The sequence below is a fragment of the Thamnophis sirtalis genome, unplaced genomic scaffold (genome assembly GCF_051295495.1).
Source record: "Thamnophis sirtalis isolate CommonGarterSnake01/CBP01778 unplaced genomic scaffold, rThaSir2_p1.2 scaffold_3, whole genome shotgun sequence".
In the NCBI taxonomy this organism is placed as follows: Eukaryota; Metazoa; Chordata; class Lepidosauria; order Squamata; family Natricidae; genus Thamnophis; species Thamnophis sirtalis.
Window position 1 is genome coordinate 122508405 of NW_028261383.1, and position 17496 is coordinate 122525900.

At 41.7% G+C, this 17496-nt stretch overlaps 1 protein-coding gene and 1 non-coding gene across 2 annotated transcripts; both read right to left on the reverse strand.

The window, feature by feature from the left end:
- Window positions 1–1958: 1958 nt before the first annotated feature.
- On the reverse strand, window positions 1959–16937 carry LOC106547968 (uncharacterized). Its single transcript, XM_087708250.1, has 6 exons — window positions 16679–16937; window positions 7690–7835; window positions 6799–6875; window positions 6411–6556; window positions 5100–5214; window positions 1959–3327 (listed from the first exon to the last, which is right to left on the reverse strand). Exons 1-5 carry the CDS (start codon window positions 16935–16937, stop codon window positions 5168–5170), a joined length of 675 nt encoding a protein of 224 aa, XP_087564376.1. The 3' UTR covers window positions 1959–3327; window positions 5100–5167.
- LOC148048154 (small nucleolar RNA R38) lies at window positions 6622–6704 on the reverse strand. The gene has a single exon (XR_015696178.1). It is a non-coding gene; the product is annotated as a small nucleolar RNA R38 (small nucleolar RNA).
- Window positions 16938–17496: the final 559 nt, after the last annotated feature.

Here is a 17496-nt window from a genome sequence, read left to right on the forward strand (position 1 = left end):
AGAAAGCATTGCAAAGTGCCGGGCTGGTGGTGTTTGAGGGAATGCACCTAGTGAGAGGGCAAGAGTAACACTAACTGTGGTCCACGGGGGCCAAAATTTCCTCTCAAGCTAATTAAACAACCACTAGGTTCCAAGAAGCAAAAGAAAGGGATGTTGACACAAGTAACCTTGCCAACACCTCACATTGGTTTCTGTAAGGTAAGTTTAAATAGCAATGAGAAGATCAGAATCATGTCTTTGTTCTGCTGAAAAGTAATGGCTAGTGACAGCGGGTTGCAAGCACATAAGGGGAATAGATAGATGTAACCTGAAACGTTTCCCCACTTTGTATAATTGCATAAATGTTGAATGATCTTTCAGCTTTTGTTTTTCATGGGGTGGAGGGTGGGAGAGAGGAATAGAAATTTCTGTCCTCCTGACTGAATAGATTAAATCAAAAAGGCGTCCTGGCTGAAGAAGAGGAGGAAAAGAGGAGAAAAACCTGTGTTTTCCGCTCATTGTAAAATGAATGAGCAGACCCTACCCAGAAAAGGCATTCAGTCCTGCCCATTAGCAGTTTTCTGGGAGTCCTGCTCTACTAAAATAAAAAGAAACACGCAATAATGCAGTATTTTCAAGCCAGCACAGAATACCACAGTCACCGCTGTCCTCATTATCACAAACACAAGAGTTCTCATGATAAGTTTGGCCTGAAGACCCTCAGGCATTATTTAGAGACTGTTCATTGAGGAAATTACTGGTTCCATTTGATTCACAAATGTAATAATCCATTGCCCCCTCCAGTCTGCAATACAAAGATATTCAACTTGCGAAAAGCTTAGGTAGAACAGCACACATATCCACTGTTTTACGGAAGGTTGCACTGGAAGGTTGTAGAGTAAGTAATAACATCAACATGATTAATGCCCAGCGTGCTCCAGAATTGCATTACAAAAGTGTCCAGACTCTTTCTGCCTATTATGGCAAGCACTGAATAAAATAATTATTCACTTGGCTACCTCACCTCCAGATCAGGAGTAGCACATCTCTTGAATCCTAGTTATCTGGGAACATGAAGTGGCAGAGTGATAGTAAAGCTTGAGGGCTTCCTTGATGGACATAACAATTCTATGCCAGATATCTCCACATCATCCAATCTTGCTGTGCTTGGTGTCAACCTTAATGGTATCCAGCCAGTGTTCTTTGGCGGCCTGATTTCCTTTAACCTCCAATTCTTCCAAATGTAACTATTTTCTCCAGTGAATTCCCCCAATGGCATGGACAAAATAAATGGGAGTTTTGCAATTTTGCCTTCCCAGTACATTTCTGTTGTTATCCGTGCCAAACTCATATTCACCTGTTTCTTTAAATGGCAATTTATACCTAAGCTGTAAGAAATTAAGGGGGGGGGGATACCATTACTACATGAATTTCACTCGATCGCCCACCCTTGACAACATGAGGACACGTTATCAACTCAGTACGGCTGGATGCTCTGCAACACTACCAAGCTACCCCTTGCTAACTATACAAATGCAAAATGAGGCTGCAGTCCTGGAATACAAAACCAAGGCAAGTGCTGCTGATAAAATCTTGATAGCCAGCAGTTTGGGAACAGTTAGTACAGGAGTTTCCATTTTGTATGATCTTGCAGAGCCCCAATTGCTCATCTCCAGAGGATCCCCAAACCCCAGAATCACAAATTAAGAACCTACACTGTATTTGCTGGCATAACCTTTAGAGTTGTCTTGAAAAATGCCATGGCGTTGTAGAAAAACGTGAACAAAGTGATAAGAAAACTGTTGACATTGGAGAGGTTGATGAACTCGAACTCTATCTTAGACCTCAAAATAATGGGAGAAAATTTGGCAGAGATAAGAACACCTTTGGCAGAAGCACCAGTGATAACCAAAGACAAGCTGATGGAAAGAACAGTTGAAGGGTTTCGAGTGTTTAAAGATATGCAATGAACAAGTTGCTAAAAGAAGTCCACATAAGATTTACTAACAACTACAGAATACAGATTTTACAAATGGCAAGATATTGGATGGCACTATTTCTAGAAGGCTACAGGATGACGAACTGAAATGTTACAACAGAAATTAAGTTAAACTTAGTTAAATTTTGAGTATTATGTATGACAAAATAATAATATAATTGAATAAATGTTTAATAATGACAATAATGTATCTATATATACTAGAGGGATAATATGGAATTTTATATAAACTGTGAGAATATAAAGATGTAATACCATTGGATGATGTAATAAAATGCCATAATATATAATTTACTTTAAAGTTAGCATGCTTCACATAAAAAGGAGGTAACAACAGTTATACCCAATGAATGTTTTATAATCATAATTGTATATCTATAATTTGATTGATATGAACAATGGAATGTGCTGAAATGAGTAAGTTGACATGAAATTAGAGAACAAGATAAATAATTTTATAGGATATGGTATTTATCTTATATGTGGTTAGATTTAAAAAAAACACATGGAATTGAAAATTATTAAGAGAATGTTACAAAAAATGAATCAGAATAGGGTATAAAAATATTTTATTATTGGATATATTGAAGATGATGCAATGAACTACAATGAACCAATATTTAGAATATTATTTAAAATGAGGAAATAGTGAGTCAAATAAATGAAGTACTATAATAACAATGTATATTAACATTTGATTGACAATATGTGACCTTATATAAAGTTTAAGTGATGACTACGGAAAGGATGCACAAAAACCTTGTAACCAACCAACACTGTACGTAATGAAGATTTTTTTACGTTATGTTTTTGTCTATGTTTAAAAATAAACAACTTTTTATATAAAAAAATGCCATGGCATTTAAAACACAGATAATGCAACAAAAGCAATTACGGTTCTTGCAAGATATGTGCATCAAACATGGAATTTGCTTATACAACATTTGCTTTGAAAATGTATATATTTAGACACATACGGGGGGGGGGGGGAGTATTTGATCCCCTGCTGATTTTGTACAACAAAGAAATGATCAGTCTGTAATTTTAATGGTAGGTTTAACAGTGAGAAACAGAATAACAAGAAAAAAATCCAGAAAAATGGACTTAAAAGTTATAAATTGATTTGCACTTTTTCACCCCTTTGCAAAACATAACTTAGTACTTCGTGGCTAAACCCTTGTTGGCAATCAGAGATTGGACGTTTCTTGTGGTTGGCCACGTCTCAGGAGGGATTTTGTCCCAGTCCTCTTTGCAGAACATCTCCAAGTCATTAAGGTTTTGAGGCTGACAGTTAGAAGCTCGAACCTTCAGCTCCCTCCAGATTTTAAATGCCATGTCATTTAAAACACCTACAGACAATGCAACAAAAGCAATTATGGAATTTCAAACGTGCAATTTGCTTACACAGTATCTACTGTGAAAATGTGTACATTTAGGCACATACCTATGCAGGGAAGCAAGCTTCTACACATCCCACTCACCCGCTCCACTTTTTTTAACGTTCCATATGAAGCTTGGGGAAATGACTTTTTGATTTTTCCTGGCCTTATTTTCCTATCATTTTGGAAAGTAGGAAAGACATGGAACATTCTTAAAACATTCCTTTTAAAAACACAAGAGAATACTCTTCTCTTTAGAAAACCCTAGGTAGTTAACTTCATTCCTTAGTTGTCTTATGTTTTAATTTTCTATTTTTCCTCTTTGGAAGGGTAGAAAAGAAAGCTATGGTGGCAAAAAGGTGTTTCACACCCTTTCCCCACTTGTTCACCATGGGTGTAAAGGATCAGCTGGAAAAAAGATATCAACAAAAAACCTGAATCACAAGGATTCAAATGTGTCTCGGTGTATATCGCACCTGGAGATAGCAAACACCATCCTTGCAGTCTTGAACCCAGTAGTTCTGCTTTGGTTTTGACAAATCTACGCTCTCTGACCAGATCATTTAATTCTGACTATGTTATGAGATATGAGGCTCACCAGATATGCACGATTTAAAATCTGAATCATTATCATTGTCTGTGCCTGACTGGTGCATTGCAGCATCTTTGTCTGTTTCACCTAAGCTCCTTTTCTCTGGAGGGCTCAAGTACTGGCAGATTGTCATCATGTTGCACTGGCCTCAGACTTGGGTAATTGTCTCCCTCTGAGTCAAATGGCTGCCTAAATACTTCCTCTGGGTATGTATGTGTATTCCCCTTGTATTGCTACTATGCTTGCCTGTACATGTGCATGGGGAAGTACAAGGACTGGCAGCATGAATTTTAACCTTGATCATTTGACTGAGAGGGAGACATAAACTGGAGTGGCCATGGCATTCTGAGCTACTGCCCAACTCCCAACTGAAATACATTGAGAAAACTTGGTTTAGAAATATTTTTCTTCACAGACCTAGCCCAGATTTGGGCCATTCCTGTTTTTTTCTGATGACAGCTGCAACTATCACTCCTAAAGTGATCCTGTCCTTTTTGGAATTATTCAGCTAACAGAGCGAGCCTTGGGAAGACCCTTTACAACATTTTTTTCCCTCTGTCCCATTGGGATGGAAAGAATTACAAGGTAGGAGAAAAGCATGGATAGTTTCTATGTAATCAAATAATGCCTTTGCGCAAAGAGATGCTCTGGGAAATCTATGTTCCACTCTGGGTCACATGACCAAGATGGGAAGGGCTTAGAATCAAAGTGTTGACAACATTCCAAGCCGCTGCTTCCAGTGACATCGTCCATCAGGATGCACTTGGTTTTCTCCATAGCCCCTAGACTGGATCTATTGTTAAATCCAATTTTTCTTTTGCCTGCCACTTCCAGACACCAAATTTGGCTTGGCTCTGGTTTTAGAGTGCAATCCTGCTAACACAGAGATAATTGCAATCTTCCTTACCAAGTTTAACTCCACATTTTCACTCGGTTAGATAGAAGGACCCTAAGCATAAACATCTTCCTTTATTTCAAAGACTGGCAATGTACAATCATATGACATTGCCATATTCATGCTAGCCCCCACAAACTGGATTGTTCAATTGTCTGAATTCTTTGTGGTTGACTAGCTTGGTCCTCAAGCTAGTCAACCACAATTTAGTGTAATGAGTCTTTGAAACCCAGTCCATGTCAAAGTGCTACTCACATCCAGATGTAATCTTGTCACATGCATTCCCAACAGGCTTACATGGAACTCTGCTTCCAGGAAAAGTTTCAGAGGTGGGCTGTGCTGCTTGTTACCAGCAAACACTGAGATTGTTCTAAAGAAAAAAAAATACAATTGCTGCGTTTAATTTTAACTATCTCAAGAAGTCAATGTAATCATTTGCAAAGCAATTGTTTCAGAAGACCACTCCCTGGTGAATAGCCTCAGCTGATATTAATTTTCCCTCACGGCTGAATTTTCAGACAGGGATAACATCACATCACAGGCTTGAGTGAACAAATGCCAAAACAACTGAAAAGCAGTTAAAATTCAGCTGGAGAAATAACTCTTAAATTAACACTAACCGATCTTGAAAAACTAAGGCAGAGTGGACTTACTCAGTACAAACAAATGAGCACAGTTACCAACAGTCCCTGGGACCAGGAACTTCCCTACTAAGTCGGATGGTCATAAAGCAGGATGTCACATGACCAGACTTATGATAACCACTCCTGCAGTCCAGTTGCTATTAGGTGAATTCCATTTAGTTACAATGTCTCCAAGTTACATGGCTGCCATTTGTGAACTCCTTCCAGCTTTCTCTTTTGACTTTGCTTGTTGGAAGCTGGAAGTGAAGGTTAAAAATGGTGATCACATGCAATTAATACTAATTGCAAAGCCAGTTACCAAATGCCTAAATCACAATCACAATGATCATGCTGACACTGGAATGGCTGCAACTATGGGTATGGGTTGTAAGTCCCACTCATTCAGCACATCAGTAATTTTGAACAGTCACTGAACAAGTGGTTGTTAAATGAGGACTACCTGCATTTGCATAAAAGTGACCAGAACACCCCAAAGTTGTTGTCCCTTGTTTTGTCTCAATGCAATGTTTAAACCCTACCATTTGATTTATGAATCATGATATTATAAGGATTGTGTAAACCTACCACAATTCAATTTGATCAACTTGACTAAAATACATGGCCCTGAACAGGCTACCAGCAAGCTACCAAAAAGTCACCCAAGATCATGCAAATGTAATTCAGGAGCAAATTTAAAGAATTCCTAATCCTCAAGGAGCACAGTAATACGTACACCTTATTGACTCTCCAAACAAAAAGAATGCATCACATTGGATGTGTTTAAAGAGCATTCCAGCAAGTTTGCTGACATGAAGCACTATTTCCTGCCTTTGATTAATACTTCAATATTTATTAACCTCAGAATGACTATAAATGGAAAGGTTACTGGGTAGTTGTCAGACTTCCCTAACTGCAGCTTTCAAAAGCATCCAAGCACCCATACCTTGGAATGTAGATCTGAAGAGATGCATCTCTAACACTCTTCTCCAAAAAGGGATTTTCTTGGGATTAGAGCTTACAGTGAAGATATGTGACATCTGCATTCCTGTCTGAGTTGACTCCCATAGCAAATATATGCAGCCTTGCAACCTGAGGATCAGTCATATTATCAGAGACAGCTTAATTTTTACAACGTTTGCTTTTACATTTTTCAGGTGAGCTTCAGAATCCACAATTCCACAAAAAGAGTAACTTTCTCTTTTCAGACAGGGATAACTCTGTATCATCAGTAGCTCAGTTCTTTTTTAACTTTGATGAACGTTACCTAACCAAACCTGTCTTTTGAGCAGCAAACAAATCCTAATACTGATGCCTAGTAAATTTAAACATACCTTATGCATGCAAGTTGATGGAGAGTTATGTCCCCCAGTCCACAGATACTTGAGATGTTTCCATGCTGTATGATGTGCTATGTTAGGAAATAAATTATGTTATTATTCATACTCGTGAACAGACACCCAAGACATGCTGGGGAACACACCACCTCTTAACATGACTTTTCCAAATTAATTCCCTTCAGGTACATAAAAATTATGGAACTGCAATCTTATCCCACAAGGGGGTGGGGATAGAGTTGAACTGAAGAATCCACATGAAGAATCTATATACACGTGTACAAATGATAAAACTATTCCTAAAATGAACAAAATACTAGTCACCTATTGTTCTGTGTAACCCCCCCCCCATTTTAAACCTACCATGTTCTTTAAACTTTGCCGAATGGTAGCGTTCCCAAAATATTGGTCTCAATTAAAGGTTCATAGTTACAGAATAAAAACATAATCGGTGGATCCCCCCCCCCCAAAGTTAAAGAAACAATGAAGTTTGTGTTTTACTAATAGAGAGGTCTGCTCTCCATTTCGCTTTTGGAGACCAAGAGGGCTATTATAGATCGGCCCTGCACAAACCAGGGAGACCACGAAGCAGCAGCAAAGACCATTCTGACTGCTGCCGTCTAATGATCGTCGGGATCTTTGCAATCTACGTCTGTTACCCTGACCGCATCATATACACCATCAGAAAACACCCGCCTGCACGAGTTTTCCAGCTCCTAGAAGCGAAATAACCTTAAAAATAACAAAGCGGCAGACGGAGCCAGTCAACCGATTCATCTTCTCTCTCGCTTCCCTCCCCACCCCCCCGTCCTTACTTCGGCTCCGCGTCCTCTTAGAAACAAACCCCGCGAAGGATTGCACTGGATCCCGCAAAAGTCAAGGCCTTACCCGCCATTGGATCGCGACGCTCGAGCGGTAGAAATGAACTCGCGCCTGCGCAAAATGGATCTTTACTTCCTCCGCGTGGGATGGAAGTCTCGTTGTCTCTCGCGCGACTCCAAACACTCCCGGCGAGCGTGTGGCTCCTTCAGTCACTGGGAGGAGTATTTCGATAAGAGGGCAAAGGCGGGCCTTTCTAATGTAGGGGCTTGCTGCAGGAGTATGGTTGCTTCATCTTCGGCAGATGTTCCTCTTTTTAGAGTAGCGCATATTCTTTAAGATTTCTCACAGTGGGCTGGGAGAACAGCTCTATTAATACGTTGCAAAATTATATTAATTATTATTATTATTATACAATTGTATCACAGCGGCCAGTTGTTTTTGCCGGATTTGGCATTGGTTACTAGTCGGGCCCCACCCAGGGGCCTAGGACGTCGTAATGTATTTTCGTAATATGCGTGCAGATCCAAGCAGTGCAGCTTTTTGCATTTGACTGATGGTGATTTTGTCAATTTTTAACTGTTTTAAATGTAATTCCAGTGCTTTTGGAATAGCACCCAGTGTGCCAATTACCACTGGAATGACCACTGCTGGTTTGTGCCATAGTCGTTGAATTTCAACTTTTAAGTCCTGGTATTTTGCGATTTTTTCATGTTCCTTCTCAGCGACCCTTCTATCACCTGGTATTGCGATGTCTATGATTGTGACCTTATTTTTCTCAACCAGTGTGATGTCTGGTGTATTATGCGCCAGTATTTTGTCTGTTTGTATGCGAAAATCCCACAAGATTTTGGCCTAAATGGCATTTGTGCAGATAGCTTGTTCTTGCGCAGCCAGGATTAGTGACTCTGTTTCTTTCTTTAATGTACCTGTTGTTAACCATAACCAAGTTTGTTCACTGTCCACTTTATCTTTTATTTTTTCCAGAAATTGGCCATGCAGTGCTTTGTTCTGCCAACTCTCCATTCTTGATTTTATCACATCTTTTCTGTATTCTTGTTTCGTCTGCTGGGCCTTCAGTAGTTTTTTCTTCTTTACTTCGATTAATAGATGTTCTTGACTTTCTTTTAAATAATCAGCCAGTGCATGTTTTTCTTCTTCAACTGTTTGCTTCACTTGTAATAATCCTCTGCCACCTGATTTTCGGGGCAGATGTAGTCTATCAGTATCACCACGTGGATGTAAACTGTAGTGCATTGTCATTAGCTTCCTGGTTTTTCGGTCCAAAATGTCCAAATCAGCTTGTGTCCAGTTAACTATACTGGACAACAAACTGGTGGGAACATCAGCCTGAAAAAGTCACTGAAAATCAGATGGTCAAGATCTTGTGGGATTTTCGCATACAAAATACTGGCACATAATACACCAGTCACCTGAAAACTACAGACCAATAACATGCTTGCCAACAACCTTCAAATTACTCACAGGCATTATTGCAGATAACATGATGGATTATTTGGAAACAAACAACATCTTACCAGTAGAGCAAAAAGGCAACAAAAGAAGGAGCAGGGGCACAAAAGATCAGCTTCTAATTGATAAAATGATATTAGAAAATTGTAAGAACAGAAAAATGAACTTGAATATGGTCTGGATTGATTACAAAAAGGCATTTGACTCACTGCCACATAGTTGGATCATAAAATGCTTAGAAACAACTGGCATTAGCAAAAATATTACATCCTTTACTGAAAAGGCGATGAAACAATGGAGAACTGAGTTGGCAGTAGGGAATGAGATCTACGGAATGGTTAATATCAAGCGAGGAATTTTCCAGGGTGATTCACTTTCACCTCTTCTCTTCATCATCGCAATGATCCCACTATCAGTAATCTTTAAAAAAATGAAATTAGGCTACCAAACAGCCAAAGAAGCTGAAAAAATTTCACATTTACTATATATGGATGATTTGAAACTCTATGGAAAGTCAGAAATAGAAATCCAATCATTGACAAACACAGTCCGAGTATTCAGCACCGATATTTCAATGCAGTTTGGCATGAAAAAATGTGCCACTGTATCCATAAAAAGGGGCAAAATTACTGCATGTGAGGGAATTGAAATGCCCAATGGCCAATTAATTAAATGCAAAGAAAATGAAGCCTACAAATACTTAGGCATTCTGCAGTTGGATAACATCAAGCATGGAGAAGTAAAAACTGTTGTCAGGCGAGAGTACACCAACAGAGTTAAGAAAATTTTGAAATCTGAATTGAATGGCGGAAATACAATCAAGGCCATAAATACCTGGACAATGCCAGTTATAAGATACACAGCTGGTATAGTTAACTGGACACAAGCTGATTTGGACCTTTTGGACCGAAAAACCAGGAAACTAATGACAATGCACTACAGTTTACATCCACGTAGTGATACTGATAGACTATATCTGCCCCGAAAATCAGGTGGCAGAGGATTATTACAAGTGAAGCAAACAGTTGAAGAAGAAAAACATGCACTGGCTGATTATTTAAAAGAAAGTCAAGAACCTCTATTAATCGAAGTAAAGAACAAAAATCTACTGAAGGCCCAACAGCCGAAAAAAGAATACAGAAGATGTGATAAAATCAAGAATGGAGAGTTGGCAGAACAAAGCACTACATGGCCAATTTCTGGAAAAAATAAAAGATAAAGTGGACAGTGAACAAACTTGGTTATGGTTAACAACAGGTACATTAAAGAAAGAAACAGAGTCACTAATCCTGGCTGCGCAAGAACAAGCTATCCGCACAAATGCCATTAAGGCCAAAATCGAAAAATCCTCTGATGATGCCAAATGCAGACTTTGCAAAGAAGCTGATGAAACTGTTGATCACATACTCAGCTGCTGTAAAAAAATCGCGCAGACTGATTATAAATTGCGGCACAATTCAGTAGCACAAATGATCCATTGGAATTTGTGCAAAAATTATAATATTAAAACAGCAACAAACTGGTGGGAACATCAGCCTGAAAAAGTCACCGAAAATCAGATGGTCAAGATCTTGTGGGATTTCCGTATACAAACCGACAAAATACTGGCGCATAATACACCAGACATCACACTGGTTGAGAAAAATAAGGTCACAATCATAGACATCGCAATACCAGGTGATAGCAGGGTCGCCGAGAAGGAACATGAAAAAATCGCAAGATACCAGGACTTAAAAATCGAAATTCAATGACTATGGCACAAACCAGCAGTGATAATTCCAGTGGTAATTGGCACACTGGGTGCTATTCCAAAAGCACTGGAATTACATTTAAAACAGTTAAAAATTGACAAAATCACCATCAGTCAAATGCAAAAAGCTGCACTGCTTGGATCTGCATGCATATTACGAAAATACGTTACGACGTCCTAGGCCCCTGGGTGGGGCCCGACTAGTAACCAATGCCAAATTCGGCGAAACAACTGGCCGCTGTGATACAATTGTATAATAATAATATAATTTCGCATTTTATTATTTTTATTATATTGCTGTATCTTTTAAACTGTTGTGGTGTATGTTTGCGGAGAATGCTTGGTTGACATGTATGAGGGGATTGAGAGTGCGGACTGGAGCCCCCTCCACTGAGTGCAGTAGCAGAAGTGGATGGGGGCCCAGATCCGCCTCTCGTCCCAGAATGTATGGTATGAATGGCCTGCCGGGGAGAACGCAGGCTACGGGAGGGGAAGAGGGGTCTACGGGTGTGGGAATGGACCGGTGCATCCCGGTCATAGTTGGCAGAGGCAGGTTTGACGGGAGTTACAGGGCTAGCCATTACCGGGGAAGGAGGGTTCACTACATCACAGCGATCCCTCCTTCCGGCCCTGATAGCTAAACTCCAGGACCAGATGGCGAGAGTTGTCAGGGCCCTGGTCTCAGGCTGCTGTTGCTAAATGCCAGGTCTGTGGTTCATAAAGCTCCCCTCGTCCGGGACCTAATATTAGACGACGGGCCAGACCTGGCATTTATTACTGAAACCTGGCTGGGCCATGAGGGAGGAATCCCCCTCACTGAAATGTGCCCAGAAGGGTTTCAGGTGCTCCACCAGCTGCGACACCAGAGAAAGGGGTGGGGGAGTGGCAGTCATCATCCGAGAGTCACTAGTTCCTCGTAGGATCCCTGCTCCGGAGACTGTCGGGTGTGAGTCCCTTCTGGTGAAGTTGGACCTTGGGGGTCAAGTGGGTCTGTTTCTAACGTACCTACCACCCAACTGCATTACAACAGTCCTGGCTGTGCTCCTTGAGTCAGTAGCCGAGCTGGCGTTTGAGTTCCCCAGGCTTATAGTGCTGGGGGATTTCAACTTGCCGTTGTTCGGCGAACGCTCTGATGGAGCACAGGAGTTCATGGCTTCCATGACAGCCATGGACTTGACCCAGGTAATTCAGGGTCCGACTCATACAGCGGGTCACACGCTCAACCTCGTGTTTCTCTTGGAGCAGTGGAGACGTGATCTAGATTTGAAGGGCATTGAGATCTTGCCCTTGTCATGGTCAGATCACTTCCTACTGAGGCTTGACTTTCGGAAACCAATCCCCCACTGTAGGGAGGGGGAACCGATTAGGTGGTTCCGCCCCAGGCACCTGATGGACCCTATGGGATTTCAGACGGCGCTTGGTGAGATACCTGACTCCCTGGCCCATAGTCCGGTGGAGTTCTTGGTCGCTGCTTGGATTACAGTGGTGCCGGAGGCTCTAAACCAGATTGCGCCTTTACGGCCTCTCTGCGGCAATGGATCCAGGAGGGCTCCTTGTTTACCGAGGAACTCCGGGAGATGAAGTGCCAAAAGAGACGCCTAGAGCGATGCTGGAGGGCTAGTAACTCTGAATCTGACCGAACAAATTAAGAGCCTTTATTAGGACTTATCTAGTGGCGATACGGGTGGCAAAATGTGCTCATTTTTCCGCTCTTATTGCATCCACAGAATCTCGCCAATCTGTTTAGGATGGCATGCTCCCTCTTGAAAGGGAGGGATACAGGTGAGCCCTTACAGGGTAGAGCTGAGGAGTTTGTTCAGTTTCTGTCGGATAAAATCCCTCGGATTCAGATGGACCTGGACTCCACTTGGACAGTATCAGCCGAGATGCCAGGGGCGGGTCTTGATCAGATTTCGTGGAGCGAGTTTCAACTTGTCGCTCCTGAGGAAGTGGACAAGGCCATGGGAGCGGTGAGTGCCTCCACCTGTTTACTGGACCCGTGTCCATCCTGGCTGGTCTCGACCAGAAGGGAGGTGACATGTGGCTGGCTCCAGAGGATTGTTAACACCTCTCTCCAGGAGGGATCCCTCCCCCACCCCCTAAAGGATGCGGTGGTGAGACCCCTCCTTAAGAAACCTTCCCTGAATCCAGCCATCTTAAACAACTATCATCCAGTCTCCAAACTCCTGTTCGTAGGGAAGGTTGTTGAGAAGGTGGTGGCCTTTCAATTCCAACGGACCTTGGATGAAGCAGATTATCTGGATCCCTGGTTACGGCACCGAAACTGCTTTGGTCGCGCTGATCGATGATCTCTGGCGGGCCAGGGATAGAGGACATTCCTCTATCCTAGTGCTTCTTGACCTCTCAGCGGCCTTCAATACCATTGACCATGGTATCCTTCTGCGGCGGTTACGGGAGGTGGGAGTGGGAGTGGGGTGCCGCAGGGTTCGGTCCTGTCCCCCCTCCTATTTAATATCTACATGAAGCCGCTGGGTGAGATCATACGCCGGCACGGGATCAAATATCATCAGTATGCGGACGATATTCAATTGTATCTGTCCACCCCATGCCAACTCAGCAAAGCAGTGGAAGTGATATGCCAGTGCCTGGAGGCTGTCAGGGTCTGGATGGGAGCAAACAAGCTTGCACTCAATCCAGACAAGACCGAGTGGCTATTGATGTTGCCTCCCAAGGATAGTCCAGACATTCCACCTCTTAGCCTGGGGTGTGAAATTATACAGAGAGGGCCCACAATTTGGGTGTCCTCCTGGACCTGCAGCTGACGTTAGAACACCATCTGTCAGCTGTGACCAGAGGGGTTTTTGCCCAGGTTTGCCTGGTGCACCAGTTGCGGCCCTATCTGGACCGGGAGGCGCTTCAAATGGTCACTCATGCCCTCGTCACCTCAAGACTGGATTACTGTAACGCGCTGTACATGGGGCTGCCCCTGAAGAATGTTCGAAGACTGCAGTTGGTCCAGAATGCAGCCACGCGAGCGATATTGCGTGTACCTAGATACACCCATGTTACACCCATCCTCCGCGAGCTGCACTGGCCCCCTATTGGTCTCCGGACACGCTTCAAGGTGCTAGTCGTTACTTTTAAAGCCCTACATGGTTTAGGACTTGGCTACCTGAGAGACCGCCTCCTGCCACATACCTCCCAACGACCAACAAGATCTCACATGCTGGGCCTCCCCCGAGTGCCGTCGACCGGACAATGCTGACTGGCGGCCCCCCAGGGGAGGGCCTTCTCTGTAGCTGCGCCGGCCCTGTGGAATGATCTACCCGTAGAGATCCGGACCCTTACCACTCTCCCGGCCTTCCGTAAAGCCACTAAGACCTGCCTGTTCCGGCAGTCCTGGGGCTGTTGATCAATGTCCAGCCCCACGTAGACTGAATGGATGTTGTGTAATTTTAACAATTGTATTTTTTACTTTAAAATTTTTAAATGCTTTTTATCTGTCCGTAAGCCGCCCAGAGTCCCAAGGGAGTGGGCGGCATACAAATTTTATTAAATTGAAATTGAAATTGAAATCTCAAACCAGATTACTAAAACTTTCACCTCCCATTCCCCCCCCCCTTGATCTAAGTATGAACATGTAATGAATTCACGTCTGAATCTGGGGAAGAGTTTTGATCCCATTTTTAATGATCCCTATTGAAGAAATATTTTTTCATAGTTGAGACAGACTGGTTTGACATTTTCAGAAGAATCCAAGTGTTTGAGGCCAGGCAGGATGATATCTTCTACTACGCATACTGTATAGTTACTTTTTGGGCACCACTGTGGGAGGGTGTATATGTTTTTAATCTTATAAACTACCCAGAGTCATTCCTTCACAAATGAAAATTATTTGCCTGCTTATGTTGAAAAATAATACAATAAAATCCCATCAAGCAATTGTGAGAAATGCTAGCAGCACTGAGTGTGTCAATTTTTAATATAGTAAATATTGATACATATAATTCATAAAAACCTTTTGGGGGGTTGTCCATAGTTTATAAATGTGGGAAGAGTTGTAGGGGAAAAACGTTTAATAAACATGGCCCTGGATTATTATTACTATAAGAACACTCACATTTTGCTATTTTCATTTTGGATACATTTTACCACTAGGGGGCACTGCTGCCACACCCAGATTTCTAACTTTTCATTTTACTGCTTCTGATGGCTTTTGCATTATATCATAGAAATTAGGAGGTTTGTCTTGCTACAACATACCCCCCCCCCCAATCAGTTATATATTTGTTTTTAAATAAAAACTGCAGGCAGGATTATTTATCAGCTCATTAGTACTTGCCAAATAGGAAAAAGCTAACAAACGTTGCATGTTGTATAATATACTGACATGGATTTAGCATAATTATCTTCAAAAGGATATGCATAAAATTGAAGAATAAGCTGTTTCCCTTTTATCTGACACTTATCTGACAATTCTTTTGTGAATAACAAAAGAGAAAATTCTCTACAAATTAGGACATGTACGAAGTAGTAACAGCATGAAGTATTTATCCCAAGATTTGGATTGAAATGTGATAGACAAGGGTAATTAAAGAATTTGCAAACAAAAAATCCAGTGATTTGATTTGCAGTATCAGAAGAATGGAAAGAAACAGCTCATTTGGGAAAAATACGATGCATTGCAAAAATTTGTACTGCCATGAGTAAAGTTGTTGTTTCTAAATCACAGACAGGAGAGAAAAATCCAAATAAAATTCTATAATGTTCACTCATTATTGAAAATAGGAGAAATATTGGCTATTCATTTCACCCCATCTCTTTTGAAGATTTGGACATCTTAGTATATATAGAAGTTCTGCATATTATATAAACATGTATGTGTGTGTATATGTGTGTATGTGTGACTTCCATGAATTTGGAAGAGGAAATGAACTTCATAAAAAAATTCATAGTGCCACACTGTGCTTAGGAGAGCTCATACAAATACATCTCCCCTTAGGGTTAGGTGTCTAATGAATTCAGAGAGGAAAACAAATATCACTAATGCATTTGAAGAGGCTTGCTGTGGTTAAGAGGCTCTTAACGTTTCCAATCTTCTTTATTTTCATTTCTTGGATAAATAAATGAGAAAATCCTATTGAGATGAAAATCCACCTAGGGTTAGGGCTAGGCTTCCATGAATTTGGAGTGGAAAACTAATATCAATAATAGATTCAGAGAAACTCAGTATGCTTAGGTTATGTGATTCTGTCTCTCTATGTTGGCACACACACACGATAGATTAGATAGGTAGGTAGGTAGGTAGGTAGGTAGGTAGGTAGGTAGGTAGGTAGGTAGGTAGATGATAGATAGATAGATAGATAGATAGATAGATAGATAGATAGATAGATAGATAGATAGATAGATAGATAATCTCAGAAATGAAAATATAGCTGGCATTTTCTAATTGGCAGAAGATATGCCATATTATTTTGTGTTTATACACAGAAAGACAAAGATAAGAAAAACATAGAAAATAGTATGGCATTTATGCATCTCCTGTAGTTCTGCAAATACCCTACACATTTTCTCCTCCTGATAGCTAGTCTGAATTATTTGCACAGTGGCTCTCTGATACAGCTGCTGCTCCTATGTCCTCCTGAGGCCTGGATTTTCAATCAGAAGTGCTGCTCTGAATGCCACTGGCATCTCACTGTCCTGATTTGCACAGTTTTTGTCCCTCCCTTTTGTTTCCTATGGGTTCCCGTAGTTTAAGTAATGGAAATATTGCAGGAGCCAAAAAAAACTCCAGGGCTCACATTCACTGGAGCGCGTGATATTAAATCTCTCTTACGTCCATGAATCTCCCATCTGAATTGGTGCTTTGGTCACCTTTATCCGAATGCATAGCCTGTTCCCTTTCTTGCTTTTGGGCAATGCAAAGCTGGGAAAGGCGCTGCACTTTGAACTCTTGGAAGCTGCTTTTTGAAGTGGGATAGTCCTGACTTTTAAAAGCAAAGGAGTTGCACTGCTTTGTATGGCTTCCTCTTGCTTCTGAGGCCCGCAGCAGAGACTCCTGTGCTTGCAGGAACCTAATGGTTATAATTGGTTGCTGAATGCGAAGAAGCTCTGAATGACAGAAATCATACATGTCACATTGCCTCTATCTCTCAGGGAAGAGCAGTGTCATCATGGCATCAATTGCCTCTAACTTTGCCCTCACTCTGTGGAACATCGTTCCCCAGAGGTGAGGCTGGCCCCAAGCCTATTCACCTTGAAGGCCTTCAAAACAGCTTTTCCAACTGTTGGAAGAAGTGACCTTCTGGGGTCAGTTCCAAGTGGGGGAAAAGACACTGGAAACACAGAGGCTGCTTGGAAAGATGGTTTAATGGTGGACAGGATCACATGGCTTGAATTCCTGAACAGAAAATGGGGATCACATGCTTCAAGATGTTGGGTGAAAAGAAAGGAGAGAAAAGGGGCTTGCTGAGAGTTCCTGAATTTTATGCCCTCTCTGGCCTTTGATGTTGATCTTGTATTCTCTAGGCTGTGTTTTGAGTCCAAGTTTGGTTGAGCATTGCTTCTTCCCAGGTGCCCTGTGGTGAGATGGGTAAAGGGCCAATACTGTCATGCCTTAATCCCATCACCCTGGAGCTGAATGGGGAATATCTTTGTTATGTAGAATAGACTGGCTCAGGCCTTTTAATGGC

What these genes read in the sequence shown, in the direction of transcription:
- LOC106547968 (XM_087708250.1), bottom strand. Translation starts at nt 16,937, where the DNA reads ATGTATGATTTCTGTCATTCAGAGCTTCTTCGCATTCAGCAACCAATT. An exon ending in GGCTATGCATTCGGATAAAG is followed by an intron (nt 7,836 to 16,678) that starts GTGACCAAAGCA and finishes TACTCCTCCCAG; the next exon opens with TGACTGAAGGAGCCACACGC. An exon ending in GCGTCGCGATCCAATGGCGG is followed by an intron (nt 6,876 to 7,689) that starts GTAAGGCCTTGA and finishes TTCCTAACATAG; the next exon opens with CACATCATACAGCATGGAAA.